The sequence below is a fragment of the Ursus americanus genome, chromosome 23, assembly GCF_024610735.1.
Source record: "Ursus americanus isolate L20-20 chromosome 23, mUrsAme1.1.p, whole genome shotgun sequence".
Lineage (NCBI taxonomy): Eukaryota > Metazoa > Chordata > Mammalia > Carnivora > Ursidae > Ursus > Ursus americanus.
Genome location: NC_142149.1, coordinates 31,254,952 through 31,275,953, shown reverse-complemented (window position 1 = coordinate 31,275,953; position 21,002 = coordinate 31,254,952). Strand labels below are relative to the sequence as shown.

Below are 21,002 nucleotides of genomic sequence, written 5' to 3'. Positions count from 1 at the left end.
CAGAGCAGCAGAAACCCCAGGCTCTGCTGACAGCTTGATTAGCCCAGATTCCAAGCAGGGAGCAACCAGGTTCGATGGACTGTTGCACATTCTCCCCCCCCCAGGGGCCCAAGGGCAAAGGTGAGGGTGTCTGTATTTAGACAGAACAGTGGGAGGGGCAGTGTGGGTCAGAGGCCAGGTGGTGTTCTGGGTGGTTGGCAATCCCTGGCAGAAAGAAGAGTCACTGCCCAGGGGAGGGGCCACCGAAGTATGGCGCCTTGTGCCCCCTCCCTCTCCTGCCAAAGCCCTCCCGCTTACCAGCGGCCTCACCCACTCTGTCTGGGAGGGACTCTCAGCTACTAAGGCCAGGACACAAGCGCGACTCAACAAACAGATCGATTGGGACGATGTGAACAACACTGAGTCTTCTGACCTACGAACAAAGTACGTCTCTCCATTTCTCTGGGTCTTCAGTGTCTCTCAGTAAAGTTTTGTTTGTAGATTTCGCACATCTCTGTCCGACTTATCCCTAATTATTTCATATTTTTGATGCTATTATAAATGGCATTGTCATTTAAAATTTTAATTTCGGATTCTCTGTTGTTAGTATATAGAAACACAACTGATTTTCATATTCTGGCCTTGTCTGCTTGCAACCTCACCAAACTCACTTCTTAGTTCTAGGAGCTTTTTTGGTAGGTTCTTCAGAATTTTCTACACACGTGATCATACTGTATACAAGCAAAGACGGTTTTACTTTGTCCTTTCAAATTTTGATGCTTTTAATTTTCCCCCCACTACCCTGGATAGAAGCTCCAGGACAGTGCGAAATAGAATTTGCAGGAGCGGACACAACTTGCCATGTTCCCGGTCTTAGGGACAAACATTCAGTCTTTCACCACGAATGATGATGTTAGTGACATATTTTTTTCTTTTTTTGTAGATCCCCTTTATCAGGCTTGAGGAAGTTCTCTTCTACTCTGAGTCTGCAGAGAGTTTTGTTTTTGTTTTGTTTTTAATAATCAGTAATAGATGTTGGATTTTGTCGAATGATTTTTCTCCTTCTGATGAGAGATCATATGGTTTTTCTTTCTTAGTTATGGCAAATTTTGTTGATTTTTCAGTGTTAAACCAACCTTACTTTCCTGGGGTAAATTCTACTTGGTCATGGCGTGGGAGGTGGGTGGAGGGTGAAAGCCTACAGCCATCATGTGCCCCTCTTGTTGAGTTCGAGGAGCGTGGATAAGGCGCAGATAAGGGCACTGGGGTGGGGGGAATATGATGGGAGACTTACAGCCTAGAGTAGAGAAACTCCGGGGTTATAATTTGAGCTCATCCACTCTGTTTCCTCCCTGTCCTCACCCCGAGGACCTTACTCATTAGGGAATCTCCATGTGCTTCTGCCAAAGCAAGGACTTCCCCTTAGGTCATAATAGTCTAGTCCTCAGGGCGGAGGAAGGAGCTGTTGTTTCCACTCCCTAGCCTGGCCAGGGTCCAGCAGCATCATGTAATGTCCCCTTTCACAAAATTTGCTGGCCTCAAGGGGCTGTTCTCCTGCCTTGCTGTCACTATAGGGTCGGCACAGAGCTGGTGAGGGCTAGGACAGGCGGAGGAGGAAAGCTCCCCCAGGCCACCCTCTGCCGGAGCCGCCTGGCCCCGCCCCTCTCCCTTCCCAGCCTGTGCTCCCCTCACCAGCTCATGCCATTTTCTGCTCTGCAACAATTTCACTTTTGTGTCTCATTTCTGCAACATCTCCACGGTCAGGTGTGGCTGACGGATCCTGCAGTTCATGTTAATCCTGCTTTGACTGAGACAGGGGTGGATGCGTATTTCAGGAATTGGGTCTACTTGTAACGGAACTTAACCGTCCTAGATGGTTAAGTCCAAGACAACGGAGCAGTATCTTCCTAGTGCTGAAGAGAAAGGAATTTGAACTTGAATTCTGTACTGGGCCAAATGACCTCTCCTGAAGCCTCCCACGGGGGGGGGGGGGGGAAGGGGGGGAACGCTCACCCCCAAATGCCTCCTGGGTCGATGCTATCGTTTCAATCTTTGGTAGTGTTTGACTTCTTACTAAGAAACCAAAGCAAAAGTAATCCAAAACCATTGATTATGTGAAACAAATCAAAATTTGCTACTTTGGGAAGTTAAGGTGGAGGGAGAGATGATTAGTTCTTTTGTAAGTAAATTATTATTTTTTTCTTTGTGAAGCTATCAAACAGAGGAGCATTGGTTTTAAAGTAACCGCCAGCCCCCCTCCAAGCCCTTTCAGTTCCATTCCCCAAAGGTAACCACTGTTAAGAGGCTTCTGTGCCTGCTTCCGGGATTTCCGTGCGTACTTAAATGTGCCCGGGGTATGCACGTGTGTCTGTGTGTTTTGCAGGAACTGTGTCATGCAGTATACATCCTGGAACCAGCTCTTTTCTTTCCGCAACGTATCTTTCTATATTGCTCCATATAAAGCGCCCTCATTAGTTTTAAAGGCTGCATAAAACTCCATTATGTGCAAGTACTACAGTACGGCAATTTTTTTTGATGGACATTTGGCTTGTTTCTAGTCTTTTGGTTGTTGCAAATGAAGCTGAAATGAACACTCTTGGGCAGGTATCTACGCTTTCCTAAGAATGCATCTGGAGGATACGTGTCTTCTTGGAAGTAGAATTGCTGAGTCATTTCGGATTTTGACTGACATTGCCAAGTTGCCATCCCATGGCGTGGGGCCAATCTGCACTTACTTTTTCCCATGCTGACTGGTGCTGGCTTTATCAGCCTTTTTAAATTTTAACTAATCTGATTGGTAAAGATGCTGTTGAATTCTTTTACTCTGAGCTTAGTGCTTCATATTTGTAGAACTTTGTCTCCTGGACGCTTAACCCATTCGCACCACCAATAACCACAGGTATAAAGGGGGCTAATCGAATAACCATTAAACATTTGTATAATCATATGATTTGATTTGTCTTTACCTTTACAACACTACCTGAAACACATTTGGGAACTATTATTTGAGACTAACAAAAACTTGAATATTCACTTAAATTGAAAAAAAAATCTTGTTCATCAGAGAGTACAACCTTTCTAGAATGGTAGGTTAAAAATGTCCAATGTTTTTCAGATCTATGAATCTGCATTCTAAGAGCTAAAAGGAGACTACTAAAATTGTCGTCCCAAGGAAAGAGAATACTACAAGATATTACAAGTTCTGTGGAGAAACTTAATGACAAAATTTATATACCTATTTCAAAAAGAAGGTATTTAGGAACAAACCTAACAAGAAGGTGAAACAATAACATTTCAATGAAGAATGTAAAAGTAGAATTAAATAAAATGACATACTGTATTACTCAAGAACATAAACTCTCAGAGTAATTTGGGAATTGCTCGCTGCTGCGAGAGAGCGAGCGCAGGTGGAGGAGGGGCAGAGGGAGAAGGAGAGAGAATCTCAAGCTGGCTCTGTGCTGAGCAGAGAGCCCTACATGGGGCTGGATCTCACAACCCCGAGATCATGACCTGAGCCGGAACCAAGAGTCTGATGCTTAATCGACTGAGCCACCCAAGCACCCCAGGATGACAATATCTTAATGATGCTGGTTGTCACCAGATTTACGTATAAATTAAATACAATATCAGTAAAAATCTCCATAGGATTTCTCATGGAACTAGACATTCAAAAATTCATAAGAAAGAGTAAATATGTTAGAATGTTGACGATTCTTTTCTAAAAAGGAGAATGAGGAAAGAGAATTTATCTTAATGGAAATCAAAACATATTAAAAAGTTATGGTAATTGCAATGATAAGGCATTGGCACAGGAATTGATAGACCAGTAGATCAGTAGAATAGACTATCTGGGGGAAAAACACATTATCGTAAGTGAGAAAAGTTAATATCTCATTTCAGTGGAGAAACAACAGATTATTCAACTAAATGCATTGGGAAAATTGGATCCCCATTTGGAAATGAGTGAAAGTAGCTCACTATTGCACTGTACCCTTACACTAGTCACACCCAGAAATTCCAGATGCTTTAGTGATCTGCATGTGAAAAACCCAAATATTAAGATATTAGAAAAATACACAGGAGCATATGTTTATGATCTTGAAAAAGAAGATCATTCTAAATAAGTCTGAAAAGGAAAATCCATAAAGGAAAAGACTGATAAATTTGACACTTCAAAATGAAGATCCTATATTGGGGTGACTCAGTCGGTTAAGCGTCTGACTCTTGATTTTGGCTCAGGTCATGATCTCGGAGTTGTGAGATCGAGCCCTGTGTTGGGCTCCTCATTGGGCATGGAGCCTGCTTAAGACTCTCTCTCTCCCTCTGCCCCTTCCTCTCTCTCCCTAAAAAAATAAAATAAAAATTAAAAAAGTTAAGACCCTATAAAAAACATAAATGAGAAACAACGGACTGGAAACATATTAACAATATGCATAACAGATTAGTATTATTCAGAATATATGGTAACTTCTACAAATCAATAAAAAGAATGACAATCCGATAGAAAGATGGACACCACCAAACACAGGAAATGTACAGAAGAGCTAGTACAAATAAAAAGGGGCTGGCTATTAATTAAAGAAATAAAAATTGGGCCAATAGTGTGATTCCAATCTTTGCCCTTGAGAATGTTGATACGTCTGGAGGACATGTTGGTGATATCTATTTATCAAAAATTCTAAATGCACAAAATCTGTGGCGCACTTCTCAGTCTTTACCCTGGAGAGCTGGGTGAGTGTGTGTACGTGCGTACAGACGCCTCTTGCTGCCTTGTCTTTAATAGTGAACACATGGGAAAATGTCAGCTTCCTTCAAGAGAGGAATGGTTGCATAAGGGAGGTATAGCTCAACTAAAAGTTAAAAAAAAAAGTGAGTCTGTTTTCTAGGTAGCACAAGACAGGTGTAGTTGATGAGAAAAGCACATCGCCCCACAAAAATGTTCAATGTGATATCATTCATGGAAAAATAAAGGCAGGAGAATGTTTCCCACAGATCCATCCATATGAATGAATGGAAAGGAAAAGGTCTGGAAGGACAGACACGAGGGTGACAGCGGTGTGCCTGTGCGAGGAGCGGAGGAACGAGACTGGAGTGGGGCGTGGCGCCGTCCCGTTACCCACAGGGAGCGATCGCAGGATTTGCCATATTTTAATTGTATTCAAAATATATCCAAGCATTACCTGTGACATTCAAAACTAACTCTTAAAAATTTAAAGAGCAAGGAAAGAACGTTTCTGGGCCAGGTGCCATTGCCGCCCCTGAGGCGTCATCCCCCCCCCCCCGCCCCCGCCGCCTCCCCAAGCTCCCAAAGCCTCCTTCCCTCCAGCCACAGACGCACAGGAAATCTGGCGGCAATCCCAACTGAACTGTTTCCTAAACAGCATGAAGAAAGAAGCTGTTTTGCAAGCAGTAGCGGAGGGCCCGTTATCCCACAGGCAGTTGGACTTCACCCTAGGGGTGGGGATGTTGGGGAAGGTAAGCGGGGAGAAGGGAGGGCAGCATGCTGGGTGGTGGTGGTGGGGGGTGCTCATTCCCTCAAAGGACTATAGTCTGGGGACGTAGCAGTGGCAGCAGTGCCCTCTAGAGGCCAGCCCCGGGATGGCGCCCAGGGGTAACTGATGGGACAAGACTTGCCTGGAATATCTCCTCGGGCAGACGTGTTCTCCTTCTGGTTACTCTGCGTGCTGAGAAGGCCTCTGAGCCTCAGATACACCGGGCCGCACAGACAAGGCCTACCCGAGGGATCCGCAGAGGTGCAGACCGGGCAGCCTTGCAGTAAGTAATCCCGGCTGTGTCATTATCAATTGGTTGGAAACTTCATAAAGTCACGGAGCCTCTCAAGCCTCCGTACGTGAATGCAAGCCCACAGCCCCAGCCCTGAGCCAAAGGCAGGTGGTTTGGGGATTGTTGAGAATTCTTGAGAATTCTCCCACAGGGGTAGAGAGTGAAGGGCATTTTAACAGCATTCTCTGAAAAGGCTTCAGCTTTTCAAACATTCGTTGCTTCATTGCCGCCTGTGAGAAAGCAGGACAGGCCTGTCACCCCCTGCCCCTGAATCCCTGCTGTGACTCCTGCCCAGCTTTTAGCCTCTGCGCCTGCCACCCCAGGGCTCCCTCCCCTCTGCTGAGTGAGTTTTCTAAAAATGTACCTCTGTGCCCTTCACAGCCCGTATGGCTCCCTGGAGGCTTCAGGACAAGAATTCAACAGTCAGCAAGAGTGTTATCTGCCTCATCCTTGCCCCCAAGTTCGAACTGTCTAAATGAAGCCCACTCGTGTCAAGGCCTTCGCTATGTCGTTCTCTGGGCCCAGAATGCTCTTCCTCCCTGTGTCTACTTGGTCAAATTCTTCTTCTTCTTTTAAAAGATTTTATTTATTTATTTGACACAGAGAGAGAGAGAGAGGGAGAGAAACAAGCAGGGGGTGTGGAGGCAGAGGGAGAGAGAGGCGCAGACTTCCCGCTGAGCAGGGAGCCTGATGCGGGGCTTGATCCCGGGACTCTGGGAACATGACCTGCCCCAAAGGCAGACGCTTAACCGACTGAGCCACCCAGGTGCCCCTGCTTGGTCAACATTCTTCAAGACAGTCTCAAGCACCAACTCCTCGAGAAAGCCTTCCTACGTACCAGGTGGTCCAAGTGCTGCTCTTTGACGCTCCTACAGAACCCTACACAAGGCTCTTCTGTTCCACTCCTTTGCTTCTCTGTGTTCTCCTGCGCGCTCCCTGAGGACAAGGCCTGCACTTCGCTCGGCAGGGTATGCCCGGTGGCCAGCACGGTGGAGGCGGCACACACAAGGGCTCAGGAAAGACTTGTTGCATAAGTGCCCGAAAGAAAGATCACAATTAAGTATGCAGAGGCCTTCGGGTGAAGAGCGCTGGTGTGGGAAGCAGGGGACCGAGCAGCCAGATGATTCTGGACTGTCCACACTGTCACCTTTGGCACAGGCACTTCCTTCCCTGGGCTCTGTCTTTCTCATCTGCGCTGCAAGGGGCTGGTATTAAATGTCTCTTTCCTCCTGAGCCTTGACAATCCCCCTGAAAGAGTAAAAGGACACTAATGGTCGGAGTTGTTAAGGACAATGGGGAACGGGTGCTCCCATGCATGGCTAATGGAAGGTGAGGTGCGATCTTCATGAGGCCATTTGGCGATTTTGTAAGTGCGCCCCTGTGTTTTACTGCGGCATTACTTACAATAGCCAAAGTATGGAAGCAAGCACAGTGTCCATCAATAAATGAGCGGACAAAGAAGATATACAATGGATGGATAAGGATAAATATATACACAACGGAACACTAGGCGGCCCCCAAATAAAATCTTGCCATTTGCAATGATACTGATGGACCCAGAAGGTATAATCCCAGTGATTAAGTCGGAGGAAAACAAATGATTTTACTCATATGTGGACTTGAAGAAACAAAACAAACGAACAAAGAAAAAGAGATGAACAAAAACCCAAACTCTTAAATACAGAGAACAAACTGATAGCTACCCGAGGGGAGGTGGGTGGGAGGATGGGGTGAATAGATGAAGGGGATTAAAAGTGCCCATACAGTGAATAATGTATAGAATTGCCGAATCACCCTATTATACCTCTGAAACTTCTGTAACACTGTAAGTTAATTATACTGAAGTTAACATTTAAAATAAAATAAATTAAGCTGTTAGAAAAACAGTCGTTGCTATATGGATTACAAAAGATACAGTTCTCCAAATATTTTATAAATACTTACCATATGTTTAATTGAACTATTAAAAGAGAAACATTAAACTTGGGTTGTTGACAATTCTCTTCAAGCCTTAACAATACCGATACCTAAGTACGCTGCAATTTTACCTCCAGGCCTAAGGGAATAATTGAAGATGTGACAAGAGATTTAACCTCATAGATGTTGACCCCAGTACTGCTTATAACACTGAGAATAGGAAACAACCAAGTATCTAACAAGAGGGGATTAGTGAATAAATCCTAGTACTTAATGCAAAATGTTATCCAGCTATATAAATGAACTAAGTCTATATTTATTGATGCAATGTAGACATCCAGGCTAAATTGTTAAGTACTAAAATGAGGTGTAAAGCAATATCTGAAGTATGTTTTTATCACCGTTTACAATACATATTATATCTACATATAGGGTGTCAGTTGATTAAACGGGGTTATTTATGGGGCGCCTGGGTAGCGCAGTCGTTAAGCGTCTGCCTTCGGCTCAGGGCGTGATCCTGGCGTTCTGGGATCGAGTCCCACATCGGGCTTTTCCGCTGGGAGCCTGCTTCTTCCTCTCCCATTCCCCCTGCTTGTGTTCCCTCTCTCGCTGGCTGTCTCTGTCAAAATAAATAAATAAAATCTTAAAAAAAAAAAAAAACGGGGTTATTTATGAGTAGTGGGGTTATGAGAAATTATTTTCTTCCTGCTTCTTATTTGTATGAAAAATGACAAGTCTGGAAAGAAAAAAATTTACCTATGACCTCACTTGATTATAAGTAATTTTGGTTTATTTTTATTTTTTCTTAAGTTCTCTAATTTTTCATGAATAGAAATATATTACTTGTAGGATCAAAAAAGTGTTTTCTTTTTTTCCCTTTTTAAAAAATTTTTCATTTATTTATTTGAGAGAGAGAGAGCACAAGTGGGGGACTGGGTCAGAGGCAGAGGAGAAGCAGACTCCCCGCTGAGCAGGGAGCCCAATGGGGGTTGGATCCCAGGACCCCGAGCTCATGACCTGAGCTGAAGGCAGCCGCTTAACTGACTGAGCCACCCAGGTGCCCTTAAAAAAGTATTTTCAATGGTATAAAATTCTAAAACCTGATTCGCAAGGAGCCACTTGTCCAAGTTCACACCGAGCAAGTCACGGAGAGAGCAAGGCTAGAAGAAGGGCCTCCTCTCTCCTGGGCTCCCCTGGGCTCCCCTGGTGACAGGACCTGCGGGCACACCCGGAAGGTGTTCTGGATGTGTTGCTGGCCCTTGTTCTTCAGCCAAGATGTGGTCCGGGCATAAAAGACAAGAGTGAGGGCGGGCAGGTGGTTGGAGCGGGAGACGTGGCTAGACCAAGCATCATGGGAGCCTGACAAGGGCCCAGGGAGGTGGACAAGCACAGTCATGAGTCATCGGGTACCTGTCCTGCCTGAGAGTGGCAGCTACTTCGCCAGCCTTCTTTAGGGGAGACACCTCCCCCTCTTCTATGTCAGACCGATCCTAAAAGTTAACCCCAGTCTTCTTAACTGCACTGATCTTGTCCCAGAGAGGCCCTGGGCTGTGTCACCTAACTGACCATTAACCACATCCAGCTCTGCTCTGTCCTGGTTCCTGAAATCCAGGAGCAGATGGCAGGAGTGCTGAAGACAGCCTGCTACCCCAAGCCCAGAAGAAAGGGGAGGAGGAGAGGGAGAGAGGAAGTTACCTTGGTCCTGAGCCTGTAGCCCCCAGGCTTTCCTATGAAACCCAACGGTCTCCTGCCAGATTTCCTGTCCCTTTAGCCTTTGCCAAGAATGGGGGAGGGGGACTGCCAGGGACCAGCATTCTGGTGGGGGTGGGGGACAGGCCCCCCACCAAGGCTGATTGATCATTACTCCAGGTGTCCCTTACACATTCCCTCTTCCTCTGGGGTCACTCCATGTCCCACAGTTCCTTAGGCTGTTTGTTCCTGAATTTTGTCCCTTTCAAAGGACCCCCAGATACTTAGTTTAACCGGAATTTCGGAGGGGGTTAATTGTCTGCCCCTGGGGGCAGCGCTGGTTTAGGTGCGCAATGGGAGCTAAGAAGCTCTGGGGTGGGAAGCCAAGTTCAAAGGCTGGGCACAGCTCTGGTCTCTCCTTTCCTGTCCCTCTCTCCCATACCATGGACCACCTTTTGGGCACCCCAACCCCAGGGGGCGAGGAGAGAGCATATAGTCTCCTGGGGCGGGGTTTCGTCTGCCACGCCCCCTCCCTCAGCCCATAGGACATAAAGGCCTAGATTCAGTTGAGCCTTGTGGCCAATACCAGGTGAACTTCGGAGGTGAGGTCCTGGGGGCTGAGAGACCGAAGTTAGCAAAAGAGGGGCGCTGTGGACCCCTTCCCTGAGGAGGTAGGTAGGACCCGTTGAGGTTGGACTGGCGTCTGAAGGTGGGAGTGAGGGGTCAGGGGGAGAGGGCCGGTGGGGCTCTCTTCTCCCAAGGGCACTGGGCACTCTGGACTTACTGGGCTTGGGGCCTTGTTGCAGAGATGAAGCTGCTGCCGGCCCTCGCAGGGCTCCTGGCCGTCCTGGCCGTGCCCCAGTGCTCTCAGGGTGCCGGTCCAGGTAATGATGCAGAAGAAGGGAAGAAGTGGTATGTTGGGGGGTGGTTCTGCGTCCCAAGGGCTCGGTGCAGGCCACCCTGGCTCCGGGGCACATTTCTGATCTTGTGACCCATGTTCTGGGCAGCTGTCCTGGAAGAGGTGGAGACCGCAGTGGTACTGACCTGCATGAAGGAAGCCAAGCGACTAGTGGACACGGCCTACAAGGAGCGGCGGGAGAGGTGGGGTGCCCGGCACTTCCCTGCCCCAGGTCTTTCAGAGAAGGAACTTGACATGGGGACTTCGTGGGTGGGGATGGAGCCCCTGTCTGTCTGTCAGTCTTTGCGTCTTTGGGTTTCAGAACATCTTCAAAACCATCTCTCCCCATGGCCTGGCCTCTGTCTGGACACCCGGGTCCATACTCTGTTTATAAAGAGAGACCTTCTTCCCATCTGTGGGTCTGTCTGCACTGTCCGGTGTGCTGGCCTGGGGCTAGGGCTCTGCTGAGTGTCTCCATCCCCGCTGTCTCTGGCCTCACTCCTCCCTTCTCCAAGCAGCATTAAGCAGCGGCTTCACAGTGGCTTGGCCAGCCCCATGGAACTCCTGTCCTACTTCAAGCAGCCGGTGGCAGCCACCAGGACAGCTGTGAGGGCTGCTGACTACCTGCACGTGGCCCTAAGCCTGCTGGAGGGGAAGCTGCGGCCTCTGTGGCCGGGGCCCTTCAACGTTACTGGTACTGTCGCCCCTACAACCCCAGTCTCCTGCTCCACTAGTGACCTCGGTCATCTCCCAGTGACCCCCCGCCACTGCTCTTCCGGGGAGTCTCGGGAGCCCCGGACTCTGCTCTCGGTGTCCTCAGACTGGGCCCCCAACCAAGGCTGCCCAGCTTAGGCTAGGAAATGGGGAGGGGGGGACTCGGCAACCACGCCCGGCTTTCCCCGGCCCCAGACGTGCTGACACCGGCCCAGCTGAATCTGCTGTCCACGTCGAGCGGCTGCGCCTACCAGGACGTGAGGGTGACGTGCCCGGAGAACGACAAGTACCGCACCATCACCGGCCATTGCAACAACAGGTGCGGCCGGCTGCGGGCGGCCCTTCGGCGGGCGGGCGGCTCCCCGCGGGGACACCTCGCGTCAGCGCCGTGTCCTCCCCCTGCAGGCGCAGCCCCACACTGGGGGCCTCCAACCGCGCCTTTGCGCGCTGGCTGCCCGCCGAGTACGAGGACGGCTTCTCGCTGCCCTACGGCTGGACGCCCGGGGTCAAGCGCGGCGGCTTCCCGGTGCCCCTGGTGAGCGCCGGCCGGCGGGGGGTGGGGGGCTGGGCGGGAGGCGAGGCCCGGCCCGGAGGCGCTCGGGTCCCCAGGCGGCCCCTGACGCACCGTGTCCCGCAGGCGCGCGCCGTCTCCAACGCCATCGTGCGCTTCCCCACGGACCAGCTGACCCCGGACCAGGAGCGCTCGCTCCTGTTCATGCAGTGGGGCCAGCTGATCGACCACGACCTCGACCTGAGCCCGGAGCCGGCCGCCCGGGTCTCCTTCGTCACTAGTGTCAACTGCGAGACCAGCTGCCTGCAGCAGCCGCCCTGCTTCCCGCTTCAGGTGCTCCCTTCCTCCCGCCCCGCCGCTGCCTGCCGGGTGGGGAGAGGGGGAAGCCTTCCTGGAAGAGGCCAGCTCTCGCTGTGTTCAGAGTTCCCTCCCCCGCAACTAGTAAGGCTGGCCCTGCCTACCCACTTGCCTCCGCCTCCCTCCAAACCCCGCGTGTAGATGCCGGGGTGCTTAGTCCTTTCCTCCGCACAGAGCGCCACCTGCCCTCCCCACCCCCGCCTCTGGCGCACATCGCACAGAACCTAGGCCATCGGTTGCAGCAGGGCTGGAGGGGACTGTTTGGTTGGGGCACACACCCAGTAGGGAGAGGAGGAGAGAAAGGAAGGAGAATGGCAGAGAGGGAGAGAGAGGAAAGAAAGGCAGGGGCTAGAGTGAAAGACAGGAAAGGGATAGGGAAGGGGGGGATCAGGAAAGGAAAAGCAAGAGGAGGCTAACTGAGAGTTAGAGACCACATCCAGAGAACACCGGGGGAGGGAAGGGCAGACACCCTGGAGAAAAGGAAAGAAAGGAAGTTTAGGTGAGGACTGGCTGGCCCTCCTCCAGGGTGTCGCACATGCCCCCTTCCAGAGTTCTGGTCACCACCCCCAAAGCTCGAAGCTCAGCGGCACTCTGCCGGTGCAACCTCAGGCCAGAAATCCTGAAGAGCCCTCGTTTCGGTGTCTGGGTCTCCCCCTCGGGTCCTGGGTTCCAGGCTGCTTTGGAGGTGGGATCAAGGCCTTGGGGTGGGGGGTGGACAGGAGGAGAGCCAACCGGCCCTATGTGTCACAGATCCCGCCCGATGACCCCCGCATCAAGAACCAGCGTGACTGCATCCCCTTCTTCCGCTCCTCGCCAGCCTGCACAGACAGCAACTTCACCATCCGCAATCAGATCAACGCGCTCACCTCCTTCGTGGACGCCAGCATGGTGTACGGCAGCGAGGACCCTCTGGCCGCCAAGCTTCGAAACACGACCAATGGGCTGGGGCTGATGGCCGTCAACACCCGCTTTAGTGACAACGGCCGGGCCCTGCTGCCCTTCGACACCCTGCACGATGACCCCTGCCTCCTCACCAACCGCACAGCAAACATCCCCTGCTTCCTGGCAGGTTGGCCCCGAGTGGGAATCTAGGGTGGTGTTGGTGGGGGGGGGGGGCGCCCGGCGCTGGGGCCACAGGGGGCCTGTTGGTGAGCAGCCCGTGGGTTTGTGTTTAGAGAGACTCTGTCCTCACCAACTTAACGTTAATCCAGTTGCCTCGGTGACAAGCTGGATGGAGCCAGAAAGGCAAACAAACCAAACAAACCCAAAACCAAAAGCCAAAAACCAAACCCAAAAACAAACAAATAACCCCAAACCCAAACTAACCAAAACCAAAAAGCCAAACGTAGGAAGGAGACTCGGGGGTGGCTGCGGAACCACTGTCCCTCTGTCCATCCCTTTCGCCATGTCTCCTTCTCCCTCTGGACTTGGGCAGAGGGTTGAGTCCCCAGGGACAGGGAACTAAGGGGACAGAGAGCAGTGTGGCACCCTCACTCTCTAGACCTGCGTCATCTGCTGTGCTAGCCACCAGCCACACGTGGCAATTTCCATTTAAATTTAAATCAGATTAATTGAAATTAAATGGAAAATTCAGTTCCTCTGCTGCACTAGCCACATTTCAAGTGTTCAGTAACCTCACAGGCTAGTGGTTCCCATATAGGGCAGCACAGATGTCCAACATTTTCATCAATTCGGAAAGTTCTATGGGGCGGCACTGCTCCGGAATACCCCCCCCCCCGCCATCTTGATTCCCTGTCGTAAGAGAGGATGCGATTTTAGATTGAAACACCTGGCAGCCCTGGGGATATGGTTGGGGCAGTAATGGTGCCCATGCCTAGAAATTTCCAATGTTTCCTTTTTCTTTTTTTAAAAAATATTTTATTTAATTTTTTAAAAAGATTTATTTATTTATTTGAGAGAGAGAGCGCAGGGGGAGGGGTAGAGGGAGAGGGAGAAGCACTCAGCTGAGCGTGGAGCCTGAGGTCATGACCTGAGCCGAAATCAAGAGTTGGACACTCAACTGATGGACACCCAGGCGCCCCAAGATTTTATTTTTAAGTAATCTCTGCACCCAACCTGGGGCCCAAACTTACAACCCCCAAATCAAGAGTCATATGTCCCACCAACTGAGCGGTCAGGCAGCCCTCCAATATTTTTTTAATGTCAATCCAAGAGTGGTCCTGAGGCCCCTGCATTCACATCTGGCCTCCCAGCCTCTCCTCCCGATGGCTCCTGGTGGTCTCTCCCCTGGCTGGGCCTTGGGGACGAGAACCGAGGTCAGCTCCGGTCCACACCAGAGCCCACACTTTTCTGGGCTGGTGAGGGAAGAGCAGCGCTCCTCAGCCAGTTACGGCCGCCCCCGTCCTGGCATCGTGTCCTGGGCCTGGATCATCGTGACCTCATGGGATAGTAAACCTGCTCTCAGAGAATCTTTCCCACCAGCTTCTGGAGCTGATAAAGACTGGACCCAGTGTCCTGGTAAAAGGGCCTGGCCCTAACTCCTGGGCCCTTCCAGAGAAGAGGTGGGGAGGACGAGAGGATTAGAGATCTCACTTGGTTTTTGGTTTTTGTTATTTGGTTTTTTTTTTTTGAACAATCTCAGATGTGGACTATACACATCTTGTGCCCTAGGCCCCCCCCTCCCCCCGACTCTCAGAGCCTGAGCAGGCTGCAAATTAGCATGTAGTAAGGCTGGGGATGGCAACTCTGATCAGACGGTGTGGCTTTCTAGAGTCCTGTGCTGAGAGGGATTCTGGGGCTGAGTCCAGTCCGAGCAGGAGAGAGCGCTGTGGTCATGAGCTGTCTGACGTGGGCATGGAAGTAGGGAGCGCCAACACGCATGCTACTTTTTGGCCTTCCCTGCATCAAGAGACTAAGTCAACCAGGCAGTTCATGGATCACCTCATAGCAGGCACGGTGCAAAACTCCGGATGTCTGTGTGTGAGCTGGGTGGCGCGCCGGCCACAAAAAGGCACAAGCCCTGGTCCTCATCCTCAAGGAGCTCCCAGTCTCAGCTACTAGAATGTGGCAAGTCACGTGTCAGCTCTGATGCCTGCTGAATGACCATCTCCAACCAGCAGTGCCCCTTCGCGGAGGAAGAAGTTACCATGGCGGGCCAGGGCAGCAAGGGAGGACCTCCTAGAGGAGGCGCACACTGAGTGCGGTGTGGAAAGATGGATGGAGAGGAAGTCTGGGTTTCAGACCTTGGCTGAGGAGGCAGTTTCGGTGGAGCAAGTCCTTTCTGATGGGATCTTAGGAATGACAGTGGCTTTTGCTTCCCCAAGGGGACACCCGCTCAAGTGAGATGCCGGAGCTCACCTCCATGCACACACTCTTTCTGCGGGAGCACAACCGGCTGGCCACGGAGCTCAAGCGCCTGAACCCCGGCTGGGATGGAGAGAGGCTCTACCAGGAAGCCCGCAAGATCGTGGGAGCCATGGTCCAGGTAGGCAGTCCTGAGCATTGGTGATGCCAGGGGTCAGGCAGGCTTGGGATCCAAACACGGCCCTACCACATCCTCGCTGTGTGACCTGGGGCACGTTAACCCCCATGAGCCTCGGGGTGTGCGTCCATGATGCTGTAAAGTTTAAATGATCTATGTGAAAACACCTGGCAGATACTAAGGGCCTGATAAAGGTTACTTGGCTTCCATCCCCTCCTTCCTAGGCTGGCTCCCCCCTCTGCTCTCCTGTCCATTGGAAATGGCTTCAGGAGGGTTAAAGGGGTGGGTCTGAAGTGCCAGCACATGGTAGCTGGTCAGTAAATGCCTTTCCTTTCCTTTCCTCATCTCCTCACGGCTCTTGGCTCCTTGACCCACTCATCTCTTCTTTTGGCTCTATCATAGCTCACCCAATCTCCTCACCCTTGTTTATCCCTGGGAAGTGTTCCTGGTTCTCTCTCCCAGCTTCTGATGCTTCAGCACCCCCATCCTCTCCAGAAGACACACACACACACACACACACACACACACACACACACACACCTTTTTCATACTCTTAGACTCTGGAGGGGAGAGAGTTGCAGGTGTGGAGGCTAAGTTTTTGCTTTGCACCAAGAACTTCAGTGAGATTCATTGAAGCCTTGCAGAAAATTCCAGACTCTAGAATCTATACTTTCTCTTTGCCCTGGGGGAAATCATCTAGGGTGGCCCTTTTCCTTTTTGCCTCCCCTCCTCCACAAATGCATATTGAGCCCCACCGTGAGCCAGGTGCTTGCTGGGCACCGAGTAATTTCAAGAGAAATGAGATACAACCCTTGCTCTCAGGAGCTTATAAGATAGGAGAAAAAAAGGCATGAATAACTCTAGGGCAAAGGAGCTACTGACCAAGGAAGCCCTTTGTTATTTAATCCTTTAAGGCAGAGGGCAACATAATTATCCTAAATTTACGTTTGAGTAACTGGGGCTCACCGAGGGTCATGCCTGGCCCAAGGTCACACAGCAGGCAAGCCGTGCCACCCTGTTAGCCCCAGATCCCGCGCTGTGGGAGACAACTCCCTGGCTGTGGACAGTGGAGCCCCCCGTCCCCCCCCCCCCACAAGCCAGGAGCAGGCAGACTCTGCACAGAGGGTAAGTGGAGAGGCCACTCTGAGCACGACGTTTCTTTAGATCATCACTTACCGGGACTACCTGCCCTTGGTGCTGGGACCGCGGGCCATGAGGAAGTACCTGCCGAGGTACCGGTGCTACAACGACTCCGTGGACCCTCGCATCGCCAACGTCTTCACCAATGCCTTCCGCTATGGCCACACCCTCATCCAGCCTTTCATGTTCCGCCTGGATGACCGGTACCAGCCCATGGGGCCCAACCCCCGCGTTCCACTCAGCAAGGTCTTCTTCGCTTCCTGGAGGGTAGTGCTGGAAGGTGAGCGGGACCTCGGCCAGGAGCCAGCGGGCTGGCCACTGAGGACATGGGGGGGTGGCCTTGGCTGCAGGGAGCCAGGGCAGGAGAAATCCTCAGCCTTCCCTCTTTGGGGATCCTATCTGACTGTCCAGCCTTAGTTCACCGGACTGCTTCTGTATATAATAATAAAGGGTGGGGTGCAGATGGCTCGTGGGGAGCTGGCTCCTTCTTGTGTGTTACGATTCTCAGTGACCCAGGAGCCCAGGGGCTGGGTGCACCCCAACTTGCAAGTCTGAATGGCATTATCCCCTGAGACCTCAATTCCCCAGCAAAGACCTGCCCCCTGAGGTCGCCTTGGCACCAGGAGCTGCATGGGCCCAGCCCTCTTCTGCAATCCCCTGACTGTACCTGGGACTTTTCCCTAACTCCAGTCTTAGCTCTGGGTACTGAGCCAGATCCTTCCCCAAGTCTTGCTCCTCTTGTCCCAGGTGGCATCGACCCCATCCTGCGGGGCCTCATGGCCACCCCCGCCAAGCTGAATCGCCAGAACCAAATCGTGGTGGACGAGATCCGGGAGCGGTTGTTTGAGCAGGTCATGAGGATCGGGCTGGACCTGCCCGCTCTGAACATGCAGCGCAGCCGGGACCACGGCCTCCCAGGTGAGGGGCTGCAGGAGCCCCCTGTGCCCTCCCCACCTCCCACTCTAGGGCCCTGCCCCCTGCAGCGGCCCCCAGCTGCCCAAGTGGGCTGGAAACCTGGCTCATCACATTTCATGTTGCAGCTTTGTTTTACCTGAACTTTGATGGGGGACAGATTCTTGTCACTTCCATTCTACTGATGAGCAAACTGAGGCTTGAAGAGCTTCGGAACCTGTGCAGGTTCTCCGGCCGTCAGTGATCGCGCTTGAATCTGAACCCACATCAGCTTAACCCCAAAGCCTGTGCCTCCATTATGGGACAGCTGGTGTGGCTGAACCTTCTAGCCACACCTCACCCCTCCCGGGTCTGAGATTTTTCGAGGGGACAACGAGAGGTTTCTGTTCTTGGAGTTGTAGCATTTACGGCGGTTGAGGATTTGTCTCACAGTGGAGGGCAGAGGAAAGAGAGAGGGTCTTGGCCCTTCAGTTCAGGGCTCCCTGGGGGCTTACAGCCTGGGGGAAGCCCCTCTGTGTCCTCCTCTCCCTCACGTCCCTTGGTATATGGTGCGCCGGGAAGGGGGGCTCTGTGGGACCCTCCCACAGCAGTGCTCCGCCCACCCCGCAGGGTACAATGCCTGGAGGCGCTTCTGCGGGCTCCCCCAGCCCAGCACGGTGGGCGAGCTGACAACGGTGCTGAGGAACCAGAACCTGGCGGACAAGCTGATGCGGCAGTACCGCACGCCGGACAACATTGACATCTGGATGGGCGGCGTGGCCGAGCCCCTGGAGCCCTACGGCCGCGTGGGCCCGCTCCTTGCCTGCCTCATCGGGACCCAGTTCAGGAAGCTCCGCGATGGTGACCGGTGAGGCGCGGCGAGTGGCTCAGGCCCGCTGTGTGGTTGCAGGCCTACTCCCCAACCTCTGGAGGGGGGCCCCCCACTTCCATCTGTGAAGTGAGGGGCAGGAAGGGATCTGTGATTTTCCAGGGTGTTCCGGGGCCTCGAGGTCATCCCTCGTGTGCTCTGTACCTGTTGGGGTGCAGCCAGGAGAGACCTGGACCCCTGGTTGTGAAGGAGGGAAGACAGAGAAAATGCGACTCTCACCTACTCCTCTAGTTTCAGGGGGCTCACTGTTGAACAGCCCCCAAGGCTCTCCTAGTGTCATGTCACTGTGTCCCTCACACCTGTCATGCCCAGTTCTTACCTAGCCCATACGGCGCCCTTGGGAAAACTAGAGAAAGGTGTCCCTCTCTGGGTGGACCCATTATAAACCCACCGTGAGGTTCTCTGCACCCCCATGGACATGGCCCCCGGCCGGGGCACAGGGCTCCGTGAGTGAGTGTGGGCCCAGCTCCCTGTGCAGCGTGAGTGGGGCCTCGGAGGCCGCCAGGGTGGGGGCAGAGCCGGGGCACTGGGCAGCTCGTCCTCCGCGCTGTGAGAGGGCATCACCCGTGTGAAAGCCCCTGGGCTGCCTGAGGGCCCAGAGCCCCTGGGCTGTGGAGCGGGTGTCTGTGGTGGTCCTCTTACGTCCAGGGGCGGCTGGAGCCAGCGGACGCCCTCCCGGCCAAGGACAGCCTGGGTGCAAAGTCTGCGGGTGTCCCCACGCAGGTTCTGGTGGGAGAACCCGGGCGTGTTCAGTAGGCAGCAGCAGCAGGCGCTGACCAGGATCTCCCTGCCCCGAATCATCTGCGACAACACGGGCATCACCACCGTGTCCAAGAACAACATCTTCATGTCCAACACGTTCCCTCGGGACTTTGTCAGCTGTAACACACTCCCCACGCTGGACCTGACCTCCTGGAGGGACAGTGACTAGAGGCTGGGTAAGGGGGTGTGCTGGTGAGGGGACGCTTGGGCATGGCCTGGGCTGGCCCATGGGGGCTGCTTCCCATGGTGAGCGCATCCCTGCTCTGGCCGAGAAAATGAGTGACTAGATAGATAGTCATTCATTCATTCGTGTGTGTGTGTGTGTGTGTGTGTGTGTTTGTGCGCGGTGTAATAAATTGCATTTCCTCCGTGTGGGCGTTCTGTGACCATGGGTGTGTATCGTGTGCTGTGTATACGTGCCTGTGTTTGCTGTAATGTGAGTGGTAAGTATACGGACGACAGCAGAATGCACGGGTGAGGAGCACAAGCTCGGAGCCAGTTTGCTGGGTTCGAATCCTGACTGCAGCTCTCCAGCCGTGTGACCTTGAGCAAATGACTCAACCTCACTTTTCTGGAGAAAACCTTGAGTTTTCTTCTTTGCAAATAAGAGCTGTCGTGGCTCCTTAGAGGCTCCGTTTGCACCATGTCTGCCCCCAGGGAGCTTATATGTGACAGTGTCCAGGTTAGTAGAGGTGGCCCGGTGACCCCCGGGGGAAATGACCACGAGCAGTTAGGCTGTGTGTGGTGGTTGAGCTGTGGGGTCAGGGGAGCAGGGTTTGGTCAGTGGCTCCCCTTTTGCTTCCTTATGCTGTTCTCTTGCTTGTTCCCAGGAGCCCACCTGGAGAGGAAGTGGGGCCCACCGGCCCTTTTGTTCCATGTGTTTGTACCTGACACTTACGATAATAAAGCACTGCTGATGGGGTCTTTGCTCTGTTCATGTCTGTTAAGGGGCTGGGGCCTCAGTATGAGGCTTGCTCTGGCTTCTGAATTTGAACAAGTGTGGTCCGTGCCTCCAAAATGGTGGTGAGGGTATCCGGGAGTCATCCTTTGGTGCACACACGGCAGGCAGGCAGTTCTAGGGGCCCCCGGGCCAGGTCAAACCGAGCAGACAGTCCTGCCTCACCTTCCCCCCACACCACCCCAGAGAATAGAAACTGGTCGCCAAGCCCTTACGCTCCTTCCTGCTCTGGCAAACATCTGCTATGCGCTCACTCTGCGTCAGGCCTGTGTCAGGGACTGGGAGATGGAGGGGACACAAGGCTGTCCTGCAGGAGAGGAAGAACAGAGGTGTGATGGGAAGTTACGTCCTTCCCAGCAGACAGGGGCCTCTGGATCATGCATCCCTGCAGCCTGGCACGGCGGTTCAGTGGCCTTCGAGACAGCAGACTCCTCAGTCTGGCTTCATGCAGCGGGTTTCTGAGAGCAGGGACAGCAGATGGCTGGGCCCAGGAGGACAGGGCCAGAGCTGAGGGAAGGGTGGGAGACTATTGCCCAAATAACCTTGCCTGGAGCTTGACCCCCATATCAGACTGCCCACCTTGCTAGCGGGGAAAGCTAGCTGGGAGCCTGAAGGTGTGCAGGACGCCGAGGCTCATGTACCCATAGGAGCCCCAGGCCACGCTAAGACCTCCCATAACAGGAGAAATACTCTCCATTTCACTGATGCTGAGAGGGTAGCCAAAGAGGCGACGGGGCTCATCTGAGACTCGAAGATGCAGGCGCCACAGCCAGGATGACAGCCCAGGTCTTCGGGCTTCTGGGCTCTTCCCACAGGATGGCTAAGTGCCTCCCACCCCCACTCCACCAGTCAGGGGACCTGGAGATGCCAGCTAGGTCGACCTTACCCGGAGGGTCATTTTAAAAGAACACATGAATATGTATTGGGTAGCAGTGCAAGGAATGTTCTGGAGATGCCCCTTCAGAGGTCTCACAGCCTCCAATGACTGCCCTTGAAGAAGAGGGTAGCTCCCAGAAGGGTTTCTGGAGGGGAAATCAACTTTAGCTGTAGGAGAATCCAGGCTTGGACGTC

The 21,002-nt window shown here is 52.7% G+C and overlaps 1 protein-coding gene and 1 long non-coding RNA gene across 2 annotated transcripts; both read left to right on the top strand.

Moving 5' to 3' along the window:
• The first annotated feature begins 186 nt into the window (after positions 1 to 186).
• Positions 187 to 8,323, top strand: LOC123777006 (uncharacterized). Its single transcript, XR_015721329.1, has 4 exons — positions 187 to 423; positions 5,361 to 5,454; positions 5,635 to 5,754; positions 6,145 to 8,323. It is a non-coding gene; the product is annotated as an uncharacterized LOC123777006 (long non-coding RNA).
• Positions 8,324 to 9,885: 1,562 nt separating this feature from the next.
• MPO (myeloperoxidase) lies at positions 9,886 to 19,897 on the top strand. Its single transcript, XM_045773430.2, has 14 exons — positions 9,886 to 10,040; positions 10,176 to 10,253; positions 10,377 to 10,470; positions 10,786 to 10,961; positions 11,177 to 11,300; positions 11,387 to 11,516; positions 11,619 to 11,825; positions 12,600 to 12,918; positions 15,134 to 15,294; positions 16,456 to 16,711; positions 17,179 to 17,349; positions 17,953 to 18,190; positions 18,935 to 19,149; positions 19,804 to 19,897. The coding sequence occupies exons 2-13, from the start codon at positions 10,178 to 10,180 to the stop codon at positions 19,140 to 19,142; spliced, it is 2,160 nt and encodes a 719-aa protein (XP_045629386.1). The 5' UTR covers positions 9,886 to 10,040; positions 10,176 to 10,177; the 3' UTR covers positions 19,143 to 19,149; positions 19,804 to 19,897.
• Positions 19,898 to 21,002: the final 1,105 nt, after the last annotated feature.